Source organism: Poecilia reticulata, linkage group LG1, assembly GCF_000633615.1.
Source record: "Poecilia reticulata strain Guanapo linkage group LG1, Guppy_female_1.0+MT, whole genome shotgun sequence".
Classification (NCBI taxonomy): Eukaryota; Metazoa; Chordata; class Actinopteri; order Cyprinodontiformes; family Poeciliidae; genus Poecilia; species Poecilia reticulata.
Window position 1 is genome coordinate 11,189,924 of NC_024331.1, and position 21,096 is coordinate 11,211,019.

At 40.2% G+C, this 21,096-nt stretch overlaps 1 protein-coding gene across 6 annotated transcripts in view; it reads left to right on the top strand.

Moving 5' to 3' along the window:
* The window catches only part of LOC103462904 (caskin-1-like), a 141,878-nt gene that overhangs the window by 77,294 nt on the left and 43,488 nt on the right, over positions 1–21,096 (top strand). For 3 of the 6 annotated variants that reach the window (XM_017304680.1, XM_008405998.2, XM_017304679.1), the window contains exons 4-10: positions 5,659–5,804; positions 5,906–6,001; positions 8,029–8,150; positions 9,194–9,302; positions 9,520–9,628; positions 14,060–14,154; positions 15,606–15,741. In XM_017304680.1, coding sequence (XP_017160169.1) covers positions 5,659–5,804; positions 5,906–6,001; positions 8,029–8,150; positions 9,194–9,302; positions 9,520–9,628; positions 14,060–14,154; positions 15,606–15,741 — 813 coding nt within the window. Of the gene's footprint in view, positions 1–5,658; positions 5,805–5,905; positions 6,002–8,028; positions 8,151–9,193; positions 9,303–9,519; positions 9,629–14,059; positions 14,155–15,605; positions 15,742–16,163; positions 16,443–21,096 lie in introns of all 6 variants that reach the window. The other 3 variants (XM_008406005.2, XM_008406012.2, XM_017304674.1) reach the window with 2 other exon arrangements.

A 21,096-nucleotide genomic window follows, 5' to 3' on the forward strand; every position in this document is an offset into this window, starting at 1 on the left:
AAGTCCAAAGTTTGTGTTCATCATAAGGGTCTTCGGACTGTGCTTTGTCTGGTTCCTCACCTAGGACCTGTCTGCCTTGGGTGACCCTACCAGGGGCATAAAGCCCCAGACAGCATAGCTCCTAGGATCATTGGGACACTCAAACCCCTCCACCACGATAAGGTGGCAGCCCAAGGAGAGGCACAAAACGTCACATGAAATACAAAACAAATTACTACATTTTACTCTTCTACAGGGCTCAATAACAGGAGAGTAACAAAGACAAAGTGCAGATACATAAGTATACTTACAAGCTGAATAAGCAGCAAATCAAACATCTTATTTTGAACTGTAAAAAATAGGTACTGTATCAATGTAACTTGGACTTGGGGTGAGGGGGAATCGTTAACACTTTATTTGAAGGGGTGTTCATAAGACTGATGTTACACTGTCATAAATATGACATAACATGAAAAAGTCTTCTTGAATGTCTGACATTAAATTTTCAAATTTTATCTCAAATCTGAGTTTCCTTTTTATTTATTTTTTCCTTTCTTCTTTTATTGTGTATTTGTCATTTTTACCTGTCAGTTTTTGTTTGTTTTTTTATATGTTCAGAATTTAACTGTTTTCACTGTTAAAAATAGTGGGGGGGAAATATCAGTGTATAAGTAGAAAAATTCACAAATTAAAAAAATTCTGAATACACAAAAATAAAATGTGACAATCAATAAAACTATTTAAAATGGAAATATAATGGAAAATTAAACAGTAATGTAAGTTAATACTGTTGAAATTATAAACTAATAATTTATGTTGCTCTGTACAATCAATTAAGTTGAGAGAGGTTTTTTTTAATTTGTTGGAGGAAATATTTGGCACATGAATTAATTACCAAGACATTACAGGGTTTCCCCCAGTGTATTACAGGCCTGGCGGCCTGCCGTCCTTTACTAGCGCCACCGCCGGATTGCAAGCGCTTCACTGGTGGAGCAGATTTATTCCTAAAAGATATGTTTATAGATGATAGGTTTATAGTTTATGCATTTAAAGCCGGACCAATCACACTGCCTCCTTTCACTCAAACTGGACACAGGCTGACCTGTATGGATATTTACATCAACCCCCTGTGAGAAATTATGATTCTTTCCGGAGTTTTTGATCAAGGTAGGACTTTGAACACCACTCTGGTTAGCTCTGGGTGCGCAGCTCTACGTGAACTGCAGCGATAACTTATAGTTGTGCTTTCAGAGGTGTGTTGAGCGAGCGGTGAGAATGATTTATATTTGTGAACAAAGAATTTTGTGCGGCTTTTCCATCTCAACACGCTGCCCAGTGCCCGTCTCTGCCTGCGCTGATAAAGTTTATCTATGTGTTCCTGGTTGGCTGGTGTATTAGTTAACGAACTAACTGATCATGCAGGTTCAGCCTGGTGAGGAGCTTTTGCGCTCTCCTGTCTATAACGCATCACGCTGATTTTATATTATTATATTGTTATTTTTAGTATTATTTTTCCGGTTACACAATGCATCAAACCATATCGAATGCTTTATCCGCTTAGTCAGTGTTAACTTTGATCCAGAAGAAGAATAATTAAAATCTTTTGACTCGTTTTATTCTCTCTTCTGCCCGGATTCTTTGATGCCATCATTGTATCAGCTGAACCATAAAGACGAAGGTAAACGTTTTCCAAGTACAATCATAACATTTATTAGACAAACAACTAATGAAACTGACAAAACTCAATAAAATCACAAACCAGCATTCAATTCAATATTTGCCTTACTCCACAGTCAGCCACACACCACGACAAACTTATGGGGAACCATTTCACCGACGCACCATTTCACCCCGTAGACAGCATCACGGGTAACCCTGGAGGGATCTGAAGTTAAGGTTCCGGGTCCTATACTTTTAAAGGAGGGGTGTGTTTCCCTTCTCTGCTGTATTCAAATGAGGGGAGTGTCCTTAGCTACTTCATTTAAATCTAGTTAACTATGTTCCAGTAAAAGTCTGTTTTTTTAAGATCAAAGAAGAGTCATTTTCCTTTGAGTGGAGACAGAGGTTTTTTATGACCCTGTCCCGAGAGGAAGCTCTACTCTGATGATAGGACCAGATTGTTTTACACCAGCTGTTATCTTATCAAAGTGGTCAAGAGGTTAAACTCACACACAGAGCCACGACCCCCTGTGAACGCCTGCTCAGTCCACAGAGAGATTAGCTGTGTTTTAAATTATAAAAAACTACAAACTAAGATATTTTAATTCAACTTGGTGTATTATGTTTCAATAGAAATATCCTACATAAAAGATTACGCTGTTTGAACCATGGATATAATTTGGAGCGAATTTTCTTATTTAAAACACTATTAATTTTATCTAATATTGAACATATGGTTAAGTTTTTACAACTAGCATATTTTAAATTTTACTTTCTTAACATCAGACAGAGTTAATGTTCACGGCCACACGGAGATCTGAGAAACTCGTCCCATAAACTCGACCAACCAGAATAGTTTCTGTGACGCTTATTAAAAACTCAAGACACGAAATGGAAGAACTACTCAAGCCACATTAGCAGCATTGAATGAAATCTCCCGTTTGTTGGGCATCTCTGCGTAGTGCAGCAGATTACCTCATCATGCAGGGCCGGTCCAAGGCTGTWTGAGGCCTGGAGCAGAATCTGACTTAGGGGCCCCTTTTGTTGCTAAAAAATATCAGCACCTCTAACAGGTTCTGTGTTAGATTGAGTGAAAWATGGGAGAAGGGAATAGTTTAATTGGCCAGCCTAAAAAGCAATAAGTTATTATCGCAGTTTACTCATTTGTATTTGTAAATTCAAAGATTAAACTCACATCATCAGATTGTTGCTACGGTTACAAAACAATCTAACTATGAATATTGTTCTTTGAAGTTTTACTAAGTAAACTTGCCAGCTCCTTAAAATCTTGTATATAAAATGTTAAACAATTTAAAATCTTTTAATTTATATACCGTATTTTCCGCACTATAAGACGCACCTAAAAACCTTCAATTTCCTCAAAAGCCGACAGTGCGTCTTATAATCCGGTGCTCCTTATATATGGACCAATATTGAGCCACAACAGGTCTAGCAACTACGGTAAGCAGCCGCCGACTTCATTTTCGCCCGTAGAAGAAGAAGCACGCTGTGCATGCTGGGATAGTTGTCAGAACGCTGGTTTGTTAATAAAGTTTGACTTACCTATCTACCTACCGACCTGATAATCAGGTCGTTTGCAGATCATTTAGCAACACTTTCTCCACCAACATGCTGTGTGCGAATGGAGAAGGGTGACTATTGTCTGGCCACGCCCCGGCCCAGTCGTAGAAGGCTCTCCTCAAAGACCGGAGTCGGACTGTTTTGTTGACATTGTTTATGTCAACAAAGTGTCTTTAGATATTCATCTGGATTGCTTCGATTAGGGTTACCAAGGGACCAGCTCCTATACATTTAAAGCCAGGGGGGCGGCGGGGGAAGAGAGACAGAGACTGCGGCGGCAGCGTGTCGGTTGGTCTGTGTTACCCAGAAAGCAGTTGGGCACAATATCGCAACACCAACACCGTGAGTGAAACAATGACAAGTGTTACATTTATGTATCTGTGATCTGTTTTAAAATATTAGGGCTTCAGGGACCCTGGGGGCCTGATGGACCTGCTGACATAATTTGGATTATTCAGAAGTGCAAATTTGTTGTTTTTAGACTAGTTGTGGGTTTAAATAGCATTTCACTAGAAATCTTTTCCCGTAACATATATTACACAGTAATACTTTTACATTTCCTGTCAACTTAACATTTTAACATCTTGGATTCAGGAAGAGCAGTGTGGTTTTCGTCCTGGTCGTGGAACACTAGACCAGCTCTGCACCCTCAGCAGGGTCCTGTGGGGTGCATGGGAGTTCGCCCAACCAGTCTACATGTGTTTTGTKSACTTGGAGAAGGCGTTCTACCATGTCCCTTGGGGGGCCTTAAGGGGGGTACTCCGGGAGTATGGGGTACCGGGCCCTTTGATACGGGCTGTCAGGTTCCTGTATGACCGGTGTCAGAGTCTGGTCYGCATTGCCGGCAGTAAGTYGGGCTCGTTTCYGGTGAGAGTTGGACTCCGCCAAGRCTGCCCTTTGTCACCGATTCTGTTCATTACTTTTATGGACAGAATTTTTAGGCGCAGCCGAGGTGTTGAGGGGATCCGTTTTGGTGGCCTTAGGATCGCATCTCTGCTTTTTGCGGATGATGTGGTCCTGTTGGCTTCATCGGAACGTGATCTGATTGTAGCTGTGGTAACAAAACAATCTAACTATGAATATTATTTGAATTTTTACAAAGTAAAACTCCCAGCTCCTTAAAATCTTACATTTAAATGTTAAACAATTTAAAATCTTTTAATTTATGTATGCTAAAATTGAATCATATTTAGCAGCATTGATCATCTCAATAAACAATAAATAAGTGGGGTATATGTAGTCTGTGTTAAAATATGATCATTTATGTCCCCTGAAGCCCTGGGTGCCTGATGGAGCTGCTGACTTAATTTGGATTAAACAAAAGTTCAAATAATTGATATTAATTTTATTGTATATTTTGATTTGTTGTTTTTAAGACTAGTTGTGGGTTTAAATTGTGTTTCACTGGTGATGTTTTCCCGAAATGTATAATTATCGAGTTATATTTTTAAATTTCTTTCACCTTAACATCTTTTAATGCAAAAACACGGTGGACCGCTGGTGGACTGCCTCGGTACCCTGACCGCCAGGCTTAGCAAGTTTTCTGGGGGAAACCCTGCATGTATTCCAATCACATCCTTGGCCAGCTGTGTATAAAATGAAGCACCTAGGCATGCAGAGTGTTTTTACAAATGTGTGAAAGATTGGCTCGATCTCAAGAGCTCAGTGAATTCCAGCATGGAACTGTGATAGAATAGTCTGCTGAAATGGTCAGATTTAGGTAAATTAGTGTTTTCTTGTGGAACAATTCTGACTTAATGATCAACACACTCAAATAAAAATGTTCTGTTGTCTTTCCCATTTTGAACAGTGGTTATAAAAAACAGAAAAAGTAAAGTAGAAACTAATGTGTCAGTTACATTCAGTCTGGATTTCAAAGGAGAGATGTCACTAGTCATTTTGCTAAAAACTACTTTCTTTGCTTTATTTTTTGCATTCAACGAATACTTGCACTCAAACTGATTGTGTATTGTTGCTGAATTAACAGTGAAATTGTGTTACTAAAATAAAATATGAATATTTTTAAAACTTTAAACATACTTATCATGTTGCAGGGAGAGTGCAGAACCAAGCTAACATTTTTAATTCCAATGACTTTCTTTAAAAAAAACATTTTCTCATTTGGTGATTATTTCAGCTGCACTATCTTATTGTCTTTTTTTAAATAAAAGTTATCTTTTGCTTCATAACTAGTTAATATTTGAATAGTTAATTTTGCCTGATGTCTAATTGTAAACTGATGATATAAATGTGAAACTATGTATGTGTTTTATGGTTGCTGTCACATCTGGCTCTGCCTGCTGTGTGTGTGTGTGCGTGTGTGTGTGTGTGTGTGTGTGTGTGTGTGTGTGTGTGTGTGTGTGTGTGTGTGTGTGTGTGTGTGTGTGTGTGTGTGTGGGTGTGTGTGTGTGTGTGTGTGGTGGGGGGATATTTGTGTAGGAATGCGTCCTCTGCATTATGCTGCATGGCAGGGAAAGACTGAACCAATGAAAATGCTGCTGAAAACTGGCTCATCAGTCAACGGACAGTCAGAGGAAGGACAGATCCCTCTCCACCTGTCAGCTCAGCATGGACATTATGATGGGGTAACTCAGTGTGTGGCTGTTTGTTTCTGTTGTCTAGATGTGATGAGGCATGTTTGAAATTAGTTAAATAGACCAGTAATGATTTTGTGTGTGTGTTGCAGTCAGAAATGTTGCTACAACACCAGTCCAACCCTTGTATCTCAGATGCAGCGGGGAAAACTCCCCTGGACTTCGCCTGTGAATTTGGACGTGTTGCAGTAAGTTCAATAAACAAAAAGAAAGTTTTTAATTTTTTTTGTTTGAACTATCTATATTTGATATTTAAAAGAATGTTGTGTTTCCTCATAATCAATCAAGTTTATTTATATGGCCCATTTCAACAAACAAGACAGTTCAAAGTGTTTTACACCATAAAGACAAAAACAAAACGTCACAAAAACATCATGCAGTCACCAACTTGAGAACAATAGAACATTTTATCAAGTGTCTTTATGAAACACATCAGTACGCATGAATATGTTGGACAATGTTCCTTTAATTATGGTTCAAAAGCAATTCTGTACATGTGGGTTGAAATGAAACATTGAGTCCCTTTAAATCAAGACTAAAGTCTTGATTCAATGTTTCATTTCGTAGGTCTGTCAATAAGTAATAAAACAATTAGTTGCATGATAAATTAAAACAAGCTCAATAATTTCCATTGACATTCTTTATCATTTTTCCTTTTTTTCTCTTTCACCATAAACTGTACAGTAACAGTATTCAGTGTGGTCCTTTGGTCTCAACTTACTCTTTTTGAAGGAAAGTTTAATTTTCAGAGACTTCATAATTCACTTTATTTGTTGTTTCTCATATTTTGCTTATTTATTTTGATAGTTAAAATGCTTTCCAGTTCCAGTGTTAAATGTTCATTAGAATTTAAAGTCTATAGATTTTAATAGGGTGTTTTTGCATTATATGCCATTCCCATTATATTGCTTGAAATGGTATCAAAACTACAATATAAGCATTCATCAAAATAAATTGTAACTTTTAGGACAATTTATTGTCAGCACAATTTGTTTATGACATATCATGACAAACATGCTATGTATAAAAATATTCTTTTTTTATATATATAAAAGTTGCATACTGCAGCTTTGATGGAGAGAATTAGTTTGTAAAATGTAGAGGTTTACGAGATTACTGTGCCTTTAAGCAATTTAGGAAACCAGAGATAATGGTATCCTAAATTGATTTGTAATTTATAAATGGCTTTATAAGCGTCTGATTATATTGTGTTTTTGTATTTTACCTCAAACATGCTGCTTCATTGTGTGATGTCAGAAAAAATTTAAAGAAATAATATTAGACTCTTGGAAGAGCAGTTGTGCAGCCCCACATGTCTGGTTCATAATTGAGGACATTTATCATAGAAATGTGCCTCATTATCAATTATAGCTATTGTAAATAAGTGAAAGCCATAACTGTTTTCAGGCATCACACTGCTCAGCAAAGAGACAGATTCTGTGTCCAAGAACAAAAGAACTTGTTTTGGTGCAAAATGTTGGAATCAACCACAGGAGAAAAACTAAACCATGAAGATGTTTGTTGAACTTGGTGAAATAGTGTCATTATCCACAGTGAAACACAACATGAAAGCCCACTCAGCCATCAAGAAGCCTTTTCTCCAAAAGTAACCTAAAATCCAGATTACTACTTGTGAATTGATTCAAGCTATGTCCTGTGTTTTGATAAAGCTAGCATTGAAGTGATTGGCCATAGTGACCATTGTTACAGTTGCTTGGTAAAGAGAGAAGTTTGCAAGCTTAAAAATGTGAGTCCAGGTGTGATGTGAGGCGGTGGCAGCATTGTGTTGTGTGGATGTTTTGCTGATGGAGGGACAGGTACACTTCACAAAATACATGGGAAGGTCGAACACAAATGGATCTTATGAATGATCAATGACCTTTAGCATACAACCAAACTAATTACAAAGATTTAAGGACAATATGTTAATGTTTTGGGGTGGCCATCACAAAAGTTTGATTTCTCCTCCACAGAAAAGTTGTGGGTAGAGCTGAAAAGTTGTGTGTGAGCAGGGCGGCCTCCAAACAGGAACTAGCCAAATTTCCAGAAACAAATTGTGAGACTTTTGCTCCCAAGTCAAAGTGTTTAATAGGAAATTCTACCAAATACTAAGGAAGTTTAAACTTCTGATTTTGAATAAAGTTTTTAAAAATTGTGTTTTTATCCAGCATTCATTTGATAGAAGCTCCCACTGATACTGTGTTTTCCTGTTTAGGTGGTCCAGCTCCTGCTCAGCAGCAACATGTGTGCAGCCATGCTGGAGCCGAAACCCTCAGACCCAAACGGAGTCTCCCCGCTGCATCTGGCTGCTAAGAATGGACACATAGACGTGATACGGTCTGAACAATACCATTTAATCTACATTCAATGTTTCTATATTCATTTTAAAAAGTACTTCATAGTCCATGCCTGATTTACAGATCACCTTTCACTGAAAGCAAACAGTTAGCACTAAGTCAACACTTTTAAGCCCTAAAGCTCCCTAACTCAACACAAAAAGCCACTATCCAAATACATTTCAGAACTGCAGTCCAACTCTTTTCCTGTACATTTGCTTCATAAACAATGAACTAAGGAAACAATTAGTGTTTAATGGTAGATTAGCTCTTCAGATACATGACAACATGAAGCACTGTGGCATTATTTATACCATGAGGTAGATTTGGTCACAGTGACGTCAGCCAGCTTTCTTGCCATTCAGGAAACAGCAGCCATCTAATCTCTTTCTGCTGGGATATATTGAACCATTAAACATGATCTCTGACTACACTGACTGCTTTCTTCAGATAAAAACGCAACTGAAAGCCATCAAGCTGATTCCTAAATTGGAGTTTCACCAATAGGGTTTTTTAAGGCTGCCTGGATGTTGTCCTGACATGACTTGTAGGAAATTTTTGTTTACTTGGTTCCCGCTCAAATTGGTGGTAATAAAAAAAAAAAGCAAAACACAACAGAGAGAAAACAATCATCCAGCCTGTATGTTATCTCTATCTAACTGTGGTGGAACAGGGGTTAAGCACAGTCCACACATGGAGGTCTCAGTCCTTGATGTGGCCGTCGCAGGTTCGATTCCCAGCCTGGCGACCTTTGCTGCATTATCCCCTTCTCTCATTATCCACTTTCCTGTCATCTATCAAATAAAGGCCACTAGAGCTGATAAAGCCTTTTTTTTTAATATATTTAAAAAATTGAACCACAATAACTCTTGAAAATGGTTGAATAAAAACGGACCCTGATGGATTGCATCCTAAATCCTTGTTAGCTGTACAGCATTTGTGTTTATATTTTTCATGTTTCAAAATCCTCAGACCCAAATCATTTTGTAATAGTGACTTTATAAAATAAATAAAAGTGTAATTTAAGTTGATGTTGCTCTGCAGGTTGTTGATCCAGGCTGGGATAGACATCAACAGACAGTCTGAGTGTGGCACTGCCCTACATCAGGCTGCCCTCTGTGGGAAGACAGAGGTAGTGCGGCTGCTGCTAGACGTAAGTCTGTTGTTCTTAAGTGTGTTTGTTTTTCAGCTGAGCAAATTTACACCTCATTGTTCATCATTCTTTACACTGTGCAGTAAAGAATATAGACATTTCTGGAACATGTTGCATAAACAGACAATCTGGCCAGCCTCATGCTGTAACCACACCATCCCTGATACTGATCAGTGTTCCAGCTTTGCCCCTTTTTATCTCCTCTGTTTCATTGTAGAGTGGCATCAGTGCAGGAGTGAGAAACACTCTGAGTCAAACTGCCTTGGACATTGTTAACCAGTTTACCACCACACAGGCCAGCAGGGAGATCAAACAGTTACTGAGAGGTGAGGTTTTAAATTCACACATTCACATTCATACTGACCTCAGCTGTGGGTTAGGGCTCATCTATAACATTGTTAGGAGTAAAAACTGAAATGCAGTCAGAAAAAGTAGGTAAAAAATAAAATGCTCCCTCTTGTTTCTACACAATGTTGGAGCAAAAGTAGCTTCCAGGTGTTTAATCAAGAGCTATTGATTAAATGTCCCTCAAATGTCAAGCAATCAAAATTATTTATACCACAAGGTAGATTTGGTTCTAGTGACGTTAGCCAGCTTTCTTGCCATACAGGAAATTTGATATAAACACACAATAAATACATACAACACATGATTAAAAGTGAACTGGTGTTCAATACTTAAAAAACATAAAAAGAATAAAATAAATACACATACACTTAAATACAGTATCCTCATTTGGAGAACTGAAAAAAAGAACAAGAAAACAATGTTAAAACTGTACTAAATTGAATTTTAAAAACTTATGGCAGCAGGAAAACAATACGGTATATGCCACAGACTTCCGTTTTAGCACTTCCGCATTTTTTTTGCCACATAGAATGGTTCCGGTTCACAGGCAACAGTATGCTAACAGTGGCTCCTCAGTCCTGCAGGACTATTAATGATGCCTATAGAATTATTCAGACGTCCTGAAACGCTCCAACAACAACAAAGGATTAAAGATGGATGTGTCAAAACTTCACAGTAACTTTGAAGGTAAGTTAATAAATCGTTTGTATTCATCATAATGCCTCATATGTCTGACGTAGCTAACAGGGACAAGCTTACAAAGGTACTATGTAAATGTTARGTKTTTTGATTATCTGTGCATTGTGCAATCTACATATCTGTGCTTTATAGATAGATAGATATACATCTATATAAACATATATAGATCTGTCTATATTGTGCCCAAGCTATCAGTCGAAGCTAAAGTTAGCTTCCAATGTAGCATCTAATTCGGAAAATAGCTAAAGGGCGATTACACATAATTTTTCACTATCTTGAGCTTTTTTAATGTGTTGTATTTTAAAAACTACAACACCCAGACATTTCAAACCTAACTAGATTATTCTGTACTAACAGCAGAATAAATGAAACTTTTGTGAAACCTTCTGATTTGTGAAATTTGTAAAATGTCAATAGATTCCAGAACACATTAGATCTGAATTATTAATTTGGCATTATTTATTATTTTAACTTTCCGTTTTCTATTTTTTAATCTTTATTATAGCTGGAGTTGGACAGTTCTGTTTGATGGCTTCCTGGAAGGAGAGATTGGCTGAGCTAATGTTGCCAACAACTTTTCTCTTGCTATTATCGTTTTTGCTTTTCTTTATAGAAAGTATTTCTATCAGTTGCTCTTTTTCCGTTTTGTATACAGTATTTGTTTATACAGTATTTTTTTATTTTGACCTTAATGCTTACCTGGTCAGGTGAGGTGGAAATGTACATCCTCTTGATTACTGACAAAATGTCAGAACCACATGGACTGAGCTGGTTACATCAGATCAATCTGAATCTTTATTTCTCATTAAAACATCTTGTAATTTTAAGACATTGTTATAAAAGATCATCTTTATTCTGCTGTAACGATGACTGCATTCTTGCTATTAAAATTTCTTGTATCCTGACCGTAATGCTCCCTTATACAACTCACAGAACAGATGATTGAAATAAAGGCATTTTTTGAAAGTATTTTCTGTGATTTTATAGAAATTGACGGCAGAAGGAACCGATTAAAATCAAATCTGGTATGAAAAAAAATCTTGTATCATCCAGCCTTATTCAGCATATTAAATTATATAACTAACTACATATTACCTAATATTCACATTTCTTTGCTGGTATAACCTAAATGTGTTGCATTTTAATATCTAACTTGAATTCCTGATCTACATGCAAATACTTGATATAACGTAAACACTGAGAAAAGGGGAAAAAGTTTGTGAAATGTAGAGATTAAATGTTATTGTAGGAACAAACAGGATAGCAAAATGAACAGTGAATATATAATATACTTCCYAGCAGCTAATCAGACATCAGACTTGTTTTGCCTTTACTGGTGATGAAAACTCGTCACTCTGGAGGAGAGGAAGTCCGGCTCAGCCCCGTCCAGGATGACTGCAGGGTCAGGGTAGCCAACAAAGTCTGCAGGTAGAGTTTTGCATATCTGGTGCTCCGGTTTCAAGTTCCTAGTTTAACCAAGTACTGTAAATAAAAATTTAGTCCACTTTGCGATGATCCGGCAGACCGTGGACTGATGGACGCTGTCAGCTGGTCCAGGTGCTTGGATCCAATGGAAAGGTAATCATGGCTCAGAAACATCACGAGGTGTTGCAAGGCAAACCTGAAAAATTTAAAAGAAAAAAAACTAAAAAGCGTCCATATTTAGCTGCACAACGTAATCAAAACTAATATTTTGCTCTTTTTGAGAGTTTTGCTTGAAAATAAATGGACAATATCTCAGGAAATTAAATGTTTTAGTGAAATAGTTCTGGTATCACAAAGAAACTGCAAAAAAAAAATGTTTCAGAGTTGTAACAACATTGAAGTTACTGAGTAAGAGTGAATTAAAATACTACTTAGAAAATGCATGTTAAAATCTGAATACTCTTTTGAAAGTGTGCAGCTGAAATTAATATAAACAACTAGCAGTCAAAGCACCGTGTTCACCYAATATCTGTACCAACAGTAAGACAAAAAATGATGCATATAAGAGGCAGTAGTTTATAAAAATCGAGGCAAACCTAAATTTACCGTTTTAAAAACAAAAAGCAGCGGGAGAATGTAACTTCATAACCTCATTTTCTAAGCAGAATCTCAGAGAAAAAAGAGAAATTACGTTGTGAAACCCAAGAACAAATTATAGCAGCCAAGTGGAAAAATTCACTCTAACGTGGATTATAATTATGAAACAGCAAAGGTAGATGTCATATTGTTGGGATTCAGGAAATACGTGATTTGTACCATTTGTTCTGTGGGTTTTTTATGTGGGTCGGTGCCACTTAAACGGCTGTAAAGCGAAGGTTTTGGACCTTAATCTGACTGACTAGTTCGGGCTGAAGCGTTGCTGCCCTCGGTTGTTCTTAAATTACCTGCTCGGTATCGCTTGGACTGCATGTTAAATGTATTTTACATAATTGTCACATAAAAAAAAGCTAAGGAGTTGCCTAAAAATAATTTCATACTCCGAATAACACAAACGCATCAACACACGTATTGACTGACCTTGTGCCGAATCGCTGCCTCTGTTCTCAGCCTGTTCCAGTAGCAGTGGATTTCCTCCGGCATTATTTTCCTCCAACAAATTATTCCAGTGAACGAAGCTCGTATCCCTTTTAACCTCCGTCCTCCCATTTCTGACGCTGGATCTTCAACATCCTCAAGCTTTGAAATAGCGGGCAGCTACAAACCGGGTGTTAGCTGTAGTGGCTAAGTCTTGGCTACAATCCGCTGTCGCCTTGATATCAGCAGGAAAATGAAAAACTAAGCACTGGATGGTACCGGCTAATTACTGGACACAACGACACACCACAAAACTGGATTGTTGTACCAGAAGCTCACAGATATTTAAAGTTTTGCGTCTTTTTCATGGTACAGATCTTGCAGCTTTGGGTAAAAACAATAGGAGGAAGCAGGACCAGGAACCAATCTATGTGGCATAAATTCAAACGGAAATACGTCACCACCTCTCGTGGCATCTACCCTATTGGTTTTTATAAAAACTGGTTTTACATTTGTAGGCCAAATATCTGCATCCAGAAGTTGCAGGGCAGAGGATGACACATCTTTGCAGATGGATGTGGATCATCTCACCAGTCAGCTTCCTGAACCAATTTACTTCTTGGTTCAGGAAGTGACCATGCGTCAAACAGGACTTTGTTGGTATGAAGCAAGGGAGCAAATGGACTGATTTGCCTAAAGCCATTTCTAAATTTCACAATCAACTCATACAAAGTTGGAGAAGCATGTTTCTATTGTTTTAGATTTTAGAACCAAAAAGAAGTAATGAATGGAACCTGACATATTCATTAAAATAAATGAAACATGTTTGCTTTAAAAGTTAGGTCATTCTATTGTGTCATTCTATTGTGAATATTAATTCATAAAAACACAATAAAACTAAAACTAAACTTTTTCTTTATCTTAAGATTAAAAAACACTGCAAAGTTACTAACAGCCTCTGTTAGCTATGGCAGTCTGTGGAGTGCCTAGCGTTAAATAATAAAGTTACATTTATTTGCCATAAAAACCCTTCTGCCTAGAAAAAAATGAAAAACTGAAATGTTTCTTATCTGGGCTGGAAGGGAAAATGTTTTCTGAAATACTCTTTACTTTTATGTAACATTTATGGATAGTAATGTATAAAAGTTGATCTGCCCACACCTCTGCTGCCCCAGCTTCTGTTTTCTCATGTGTCCCCCTTTGTTCTGTAGATGCATCGGCTGCAATGCAGGTCCGAGCGCTGAAGGATTACTGCAACAACTATGACCTTACCAGCCTCAACATCAAAGCTGGAGACATTATCACGGTACATTCACCACATTTTGCAACCATTGTAAAATATTTTCTGATGCTTTCATATACTGTAATTCCCTCGTTTCTTTTGTGGGGCTTTTGTCCTTATTTAGGCCTGTTGTTTCTTTTTAAATATATGTTTTGTGGCATTTCCTGATGGGGGACTTGATTTATTTGTTTCTGAAAGGAACATTTACTGTCTCTAAAAGGACAGAAAAAGTTAGTCAGGTACAATTAGAAATGAAATGTTCTTTGGCAGACGACTTTTTTACTGCTCAGGTAGGGTATGGAAAAACCCAAAACTGCAAAAGTACAATATAGTAAATGAAACAGTGTTTTGGCTTTCCTAGCTCCCTACTTCAAATCTCTGTCCTTGAAGGCTCTACTAATAAAATATGCAAAAGTATACGAGCTATGTTCCAGGATTTGTTTCTGGTGAAAAACTTCAGAGCCTCGTTTCAGAAAGCAGGGCTAACAAACTCGGGCAGATACTCTGAATAAACCACCTACTCTATGATAATCAGGGTTTTGGTTTCAGAACATGTTGAAGTCACAATGATGTACAGCTCAACAATGGGAGGGCTCATATTTAAAAAGCTCCATTATAAAATTAAAATTTGCCTAAAAATAAGTTTTTCATGCCTGATACCAATAACATAAAGAAACCAGCCAGGGATTAAACCCTGGTGTTCGGTAGAACCTCATCATGTTAGTGTGAGTAACAGATTCATATTCACCTCATAGGCGCCTCAGCTGTACATTCACAGTACAGTTTATGTGCTATAGTAACTTTTCTAACGAGATCTGGTTGGCATTAAAACAAAGTGCAGCACAAAGAATGTCCTCGTTGTGTCATATTTAGTCATGTGCAGGTGGACGTTTTAACTAAGGCAAAAAACAGTAACGCTAGAGAATATATTAGTCCGGGAATGATGAAAAAACCTAACAGCAGTGTGATCACCCTCGTCTGACAGGGATTTCTGCAGAGTATCTACTCTCCAATATGTACAGGCTCCCACAGAAAAGAACACTTCATTTCTGACGCTTTCCTTGGGCCAGGTTTCAGCTAAAACATAGAACAAACTCAGGGTTTGTTCAAACAATCCTGCTGCCAAGCAGGCATGGTTCACAGAGTACGTTGCAGTATTAAGTTGACTCCGTATAGCTGATACATAGCTTTCTGAAACGGGAAAACCCAGGATATGCACATAGTTACCCCAGAACTTAATCAGAATTTTCACATAGCCTGCTTTTTTCTGAAACGGGACACTGGAGGTTCTTCTTAAGCTTTCATCTTGAAGATGTTTTTCACTAGTTCTCAGGAGCAAATGCTACATGCATTTAGACATAATCTAAAGAAAATCATCTGATACCAGGCATCCTCTGGGCAATAAGTCAGTGCATCATCTTATTCATCCATTTTTCCACTAAGTGTTCCTAGTTCAGACAGATGTTTGTGCACAGGTGCTGGAGCAGCACTCTGATGGCCGGTGGAAGGGTTGCATCCATGACAACCGCACCGGAAACGACCGCGTGGGCTACTTCCCATCCAACATCGTGGAGGTCATCAAGAGGGCAGGTGACCACCCACATGACAGCTGTATGTGTGTGTGTGGCTTGTGTGAGCAGTTTGCATGTGTTGTGTGGTAGCTAGCAGCAGCTTTTGGCCTCCATCAGCCTGTTGCTCATCAACAGTTTCCTCTGGCGGCTGTTTACCTCCTCTTAACCTTTACCAACCTCCTGCTTCTCTAACCCCTCTCCCGCAGACCCCCCCTATTGCTCGCCCCCCCCACTTCTCTTCTCTTCCTACAACTGCTTTATTAGACGCCTTTGTTCATTTTATGTATTGCATGATTGCTTAGAAAGATTCCATCTGGATATACATGGATGTTTTCTGGTTTTAATTTCAATCAGTTCTATTTTTATGCATTTTTTTTTCAACTTTTTGACTGATCAGTTGTTGTTGTGTTGTTATTTTTGTTTTGCAACCTCCCCTCTTACCCCCTCTCGGGTTGTATCCAGGCCACTCCCCCTCCCAGCAGTGCCACACCCTGCTCCTCCGCCGGCCCAACCCCTGCCCCATTGCCTCAGCCAACGGACACCCATACCCCCCCTCTAAAGTCCTCCCCCTGCATCTGCATCTGCCTCCTCCCCCACCCCTCCATTCCGGCACACATTCCCTCCCTCGTTTCTCCTCGTTTGGGTATGTTCCTCTTCCCATATCTCCTCCTTCTCTGTCTACTCCTCCTCTGTCCATTTCTCCTCCTCTCTCCACTCCTCAGGAGCAGCAAAGTCAGACAGGTACATACTGTAAACCACAGATAAGCATCCTTTCTTTTTTATGCTCTTTGGACAGAAAACTCATGGATTGTCAGCTGTTGCCTGGGTTAGTTAAAGCTCCAGTTCACTCAGATAGCGATAAAACTAACTTTCCCACACCAGTATTTGTGCATTTTATTTTAAACCTTAAAATTGATAAGTGTTTAGTTTTAATGCTACAGCTAAAGTTTTTTTGTTTTATTTTTGTAATACAGTGTAACAAAGTCAGTCCCAGTTCTTTGTATAAGTAATCTGTGTGTATTGATCCTTTAAGAGAAAGATTCTATTAATATTTGTTAGTTCATATGATAAACAGTGCTGTGCAAAAGTTTTGTGTAATGCTACATGTTTTCCTGTGTTCCTTCTAAGCAGTCAGTCTTTCCTGTATTATGTAAAACTGCTCTTCAGGATTTCAGAAGGGATTTTACCGAGCTTGTCGCCCTGTCTCTAAGGGAGAGCCCAGACACCCAACGGAGAAAACTCATTTCGGTCGCTTGTATCCGTGACCTTTTTTTTCCAGTCATGACCCAAAACTCATGATAAATCGAGAGCTTTTTGACTCAGCTCTCTCTTCACCACGACGGACCAGTACAGCGCCTGCTTCACTGCAGACGCTGCACCAATCCGTCTTTCGATCTCCCATTCCATATGTTACGGCCCGCCTGTGGGTCACAACATAAAGAAGTCCAGACCAAGGCATATAATACAAAAGGCTTTATTCAAGCTCTGGCTGGACATAAAGGTACTGGAGAATCGTGGCAAAGAAACAAAAGGGTGGGAGCATTCACRAACCAGCCAGCAGTTGGCCGTCGGATTCGGGCCGCTCCCCTCGCCCTGCCTCACCAGATCATTCGCCCTACAACCAAGAACCGGAAAACCTCGGCTTGGCCAACGATCCCCAGACCCAGCAACACAAAGAAAGTTAACAAACAGAAAAACACATTGAAGGAGCGTGAGCGAGGCTTGGAAAACACCCCMGCAGCCAGGAGCTCTTCCCAACTTCCTCGCTCCCCTGGTGGGTGGGGCTTGATCCCTTTAAACTCTCGCCAGCCAATCAACTGCAAGAAAAGAACAGCAATTAAACAGGGATTCATTCACAATGGTGACAGGTGCCCGTCACACCTCCACCCCTAAATGCTGCATGGGGATCCAAAGGCCCCATGCAGCATCAGTAATAGGAACGGGACAATGCGTCAGCTACAATGTTATCTTTACCCTTTATATGTTTTACTTCCAAACAGAAAGCCTGAAGATAAAGGGCCCACCGCATCAGCCGTCGGTTGGAATTACGCATTTGCTGAATGAAGACGAGCGRGTTATGATCGGTGTAAACCACAATTGGTCCACTAGAGGAGCCCACATAGACCTCGAAATGTTTCAAAGCCATAACCAACGCCAGTGCCTCTTTCTCTATCGTGGAGTACACAGCTTGGTGCCTATTAAATTTCTTTGAAAAATAACACACAGGGTGCTCTACCCCATCTGGGCCGTCCTGCAAAAGAGCGGCACCAGCTCCTGTATCACTGGCATCCAYCGCCAGTTTAAAGGGCACCGTGTACACTGGTGCAACAAGCACCGGTGCACTACTCAGGAGCGCTTTGACGCACYCGAACGCATGTTGGCACTCCGGTGACCACTTGAACGGGACCTTAGGACTCATCAGATCAGTGAGAGGAGAAGCGACAGCGGAAAAGTTCTTACAGAAACTCCTGTAATAGCCAGCCATTCCAAGARAACGCTGTAACTCACGTCGTGAGGAAGGAATGGGAAATGCTGAAATRGCCTCTATTTTTGAACCCACCGGTCTAACGTGTCCATTACCCACAATTTTACCCAAATAAACCACAGTGGCACRACCAAACTCACATTTTGCGAGATTAACCGTCAGTTGGGCTTCATTTAATTTCTGAAACACCGTTTTCACCTGTTCTAGATGTTCCTCCCAAGAGCCTGAATAGATGACAATGTCATCTAAATAAGCTTCACACCCCTTCACGCCAGACAAGACTTTATTAACTAGACGCTGAAAAGTTGCCGGCGCGTTACGCACGCCAAATGGCATCACAGTGTACTGCAGGAATGCATCTGGAGTCACAAATGCAGYGATTTCCTTGGCTCGCTCTGTCAGCGGGACCTGCCAATAGCCTTTCAGCAGGTCTAACTTTGTCACAAACACTGCAGAGCCTACTCGATCTACACAATCCTCCATCCGAGGAAGCGGGTGGCAATCTGGTTTTGTAACTCCGTTAACTTTTCTGAAATCAGTGCAGAAGCGGTCAGACCCATCCGCCTTGACTGCCAGCAAGCACGGTGAACTCCACGCACTACAACTTGGCTCAGCGATGCCATTTAGCAACATGTATTCAGTTTGATTTTGTAGGCGTTTTCTTTTATCCGGATTCACCCTATAGGGATGCTGTTTAATAGGGAAAGAACCACCGACATTTATATCATGCTCCAGCACATGAGTTCGGGAGGGCACATCTGAAAACAAACCATAGTATGACTTAATAAGGTCCACCATGTCCCGTTGTTGATCATCAGACAAATGCGACAAGCAAGCATCCAGGTTACTCAGCATCTCAGAATTTTTTAGTCGGCCCCGCAGCATAGCCTCACCTGGGTGGTCAATATCGGATTCAGGACTGGACAGCTCCTCCAAGGAACTCGCCTGAACCGACTGTGCCRCCGGTGGATCTGAAGGTAAGGGCATGTCACCAGAGGATAAACTCAACGCAACAGAATTATTTTTATCCCGTTCATGATACTCTTTCAGCATGTTTATGTGACACAAGCGGCTGCGGCGCACGCGGTCAGGAGTAGAAATGATGTAATCTGTGTCRCTCACTTTACGTGTAACCACGTACGGTCCGCTGTAGCGCGCCTGCAGACTAGCACCTTCAACAGGCAAAAACACCAAAACTTTGTCTCCCGGTTGAAATTGCCTTTTCCTAGCCTTAATATCAAACCAGCCCTTCATTTTGCTCTGAGCGGCCTCAAGATTTTCTCTGGCCAAGTCACACGCCCGATGAAGACGAAAGCGAAACGCACTGACGTAATCAAGAAGATTCTGTGAATCACTGCCCATCCACTTCTCCTTTAACAATTTCAGTGGGCCACGAACAGAATGGGCAAAAACCAGATCTGCTGGGCTAAAGCCAAGTGATTCCTGCACCACCTCACGTGCTGCAAAAAGCAGCAGATGAACTCCTTCATCCCAGTCTTTGTCAGACTCCAGGCAGTATGTACGGAGCATGCTTTTTAAGGTCTGATGAAATCGTTCCAGCGCGCCCTGGCTCTCCGGGTGATAGGCGCTGGAACGACAATGTGTGATGTCAAGCTGTTTCAAAACTTGTTTAAAGATACGTGACATAAAGTTGGATCCCTGATCAGTCTGAATAASTTTTGGCAAACCAAACAAGGAGAATATTTTCACCAGGGCAGACACAACCGACGGCGCAGTTATGTTGCGTAATGGTATAGCTTCTGGAAACCGGGTTGATGCACACATCACCGTTAGCAAAAATCTATGACCAGATTTGGTTCTTGGAAAAGGTCCAACACAATCCACCAAAACACGGTCAAAAGGTGAATCCACAGCAGGAATAGGATGCAGAGGATGAGGTGCAATTGTTTGATTAGGTTTCCCAGAAATTTGACACACCTCGCAGGTTTTACAATATATCCTCACATCTTTTTTTAATCCTGGCCAAAAAAATTGCCGCAAGATGCGGTCATATGTTTTGGTCACCCCCATGTGACCAGCCATAGGATTGTCATGAGCGAGGTTCAGAATGGCAAGACGAAATTTCTGTGGTACCACAACTTGATTAACCGACCGCCAGTCATCCTCCGCAGTGGCCTGTGATGGTGTCCATTTACGCACCAACAGGCCATCTACACAAAAATATCCCTCGTGCATTTTCTTAATTTCTTCGTTTGACACAACGCGGTTGAACAAAGGGACAAGAGAGGGATCACGACTCTGTTGCAGAATAAGATTTTCCCTCGACATGTTGTCGTGAAGGGCCTCCTCCTGGCCCACATCATATGAAGGTGCCACAGGTGTAAAAGGCACCAACGTACCTGCAGAATCCGAGTTGCTTTCCCCATTCAAAGGGTCATCTGAAAAGCTGCGTTCCTCCAGGTCGACCACATCACCGATATCCAGCTGCATRTTTTTCTGGGCCATGGCACGAGKAACCGCGCACACSGGGAACACCTTTGGATATTTTCTCTGCAACTCATCTGGGGCATCTGATATCACTGGGACTGTCGTGACCTCTGGATTAATCAAAATTTTACCCCCTGCCAAGTCGTTTCCCAGAAGAAAATCAACCCCTTTTATCGGGAAGACTGGACTTGCGGCCACCACCACTTCACCAGAAACCAACTTCGAATTCAAACAGATGCGGTGAAGAGGGATGCGTAAAAAATTCATTCCAAGACCTTGCACCAATTCATGTGAATTTAAAAAGGTCTCATCATTTAGCGGCAGAACACTATCAAGAATAATGGATCTAGATGCTGCCGTATCCCTCAAGATTGTTACAGGTACCCTTTCTCCACCCGCTATGGAGACACTCCCTGTCATGAGAAAAGGTGCATAAATTCCCAGCTCTACGTTCCCCGCCTC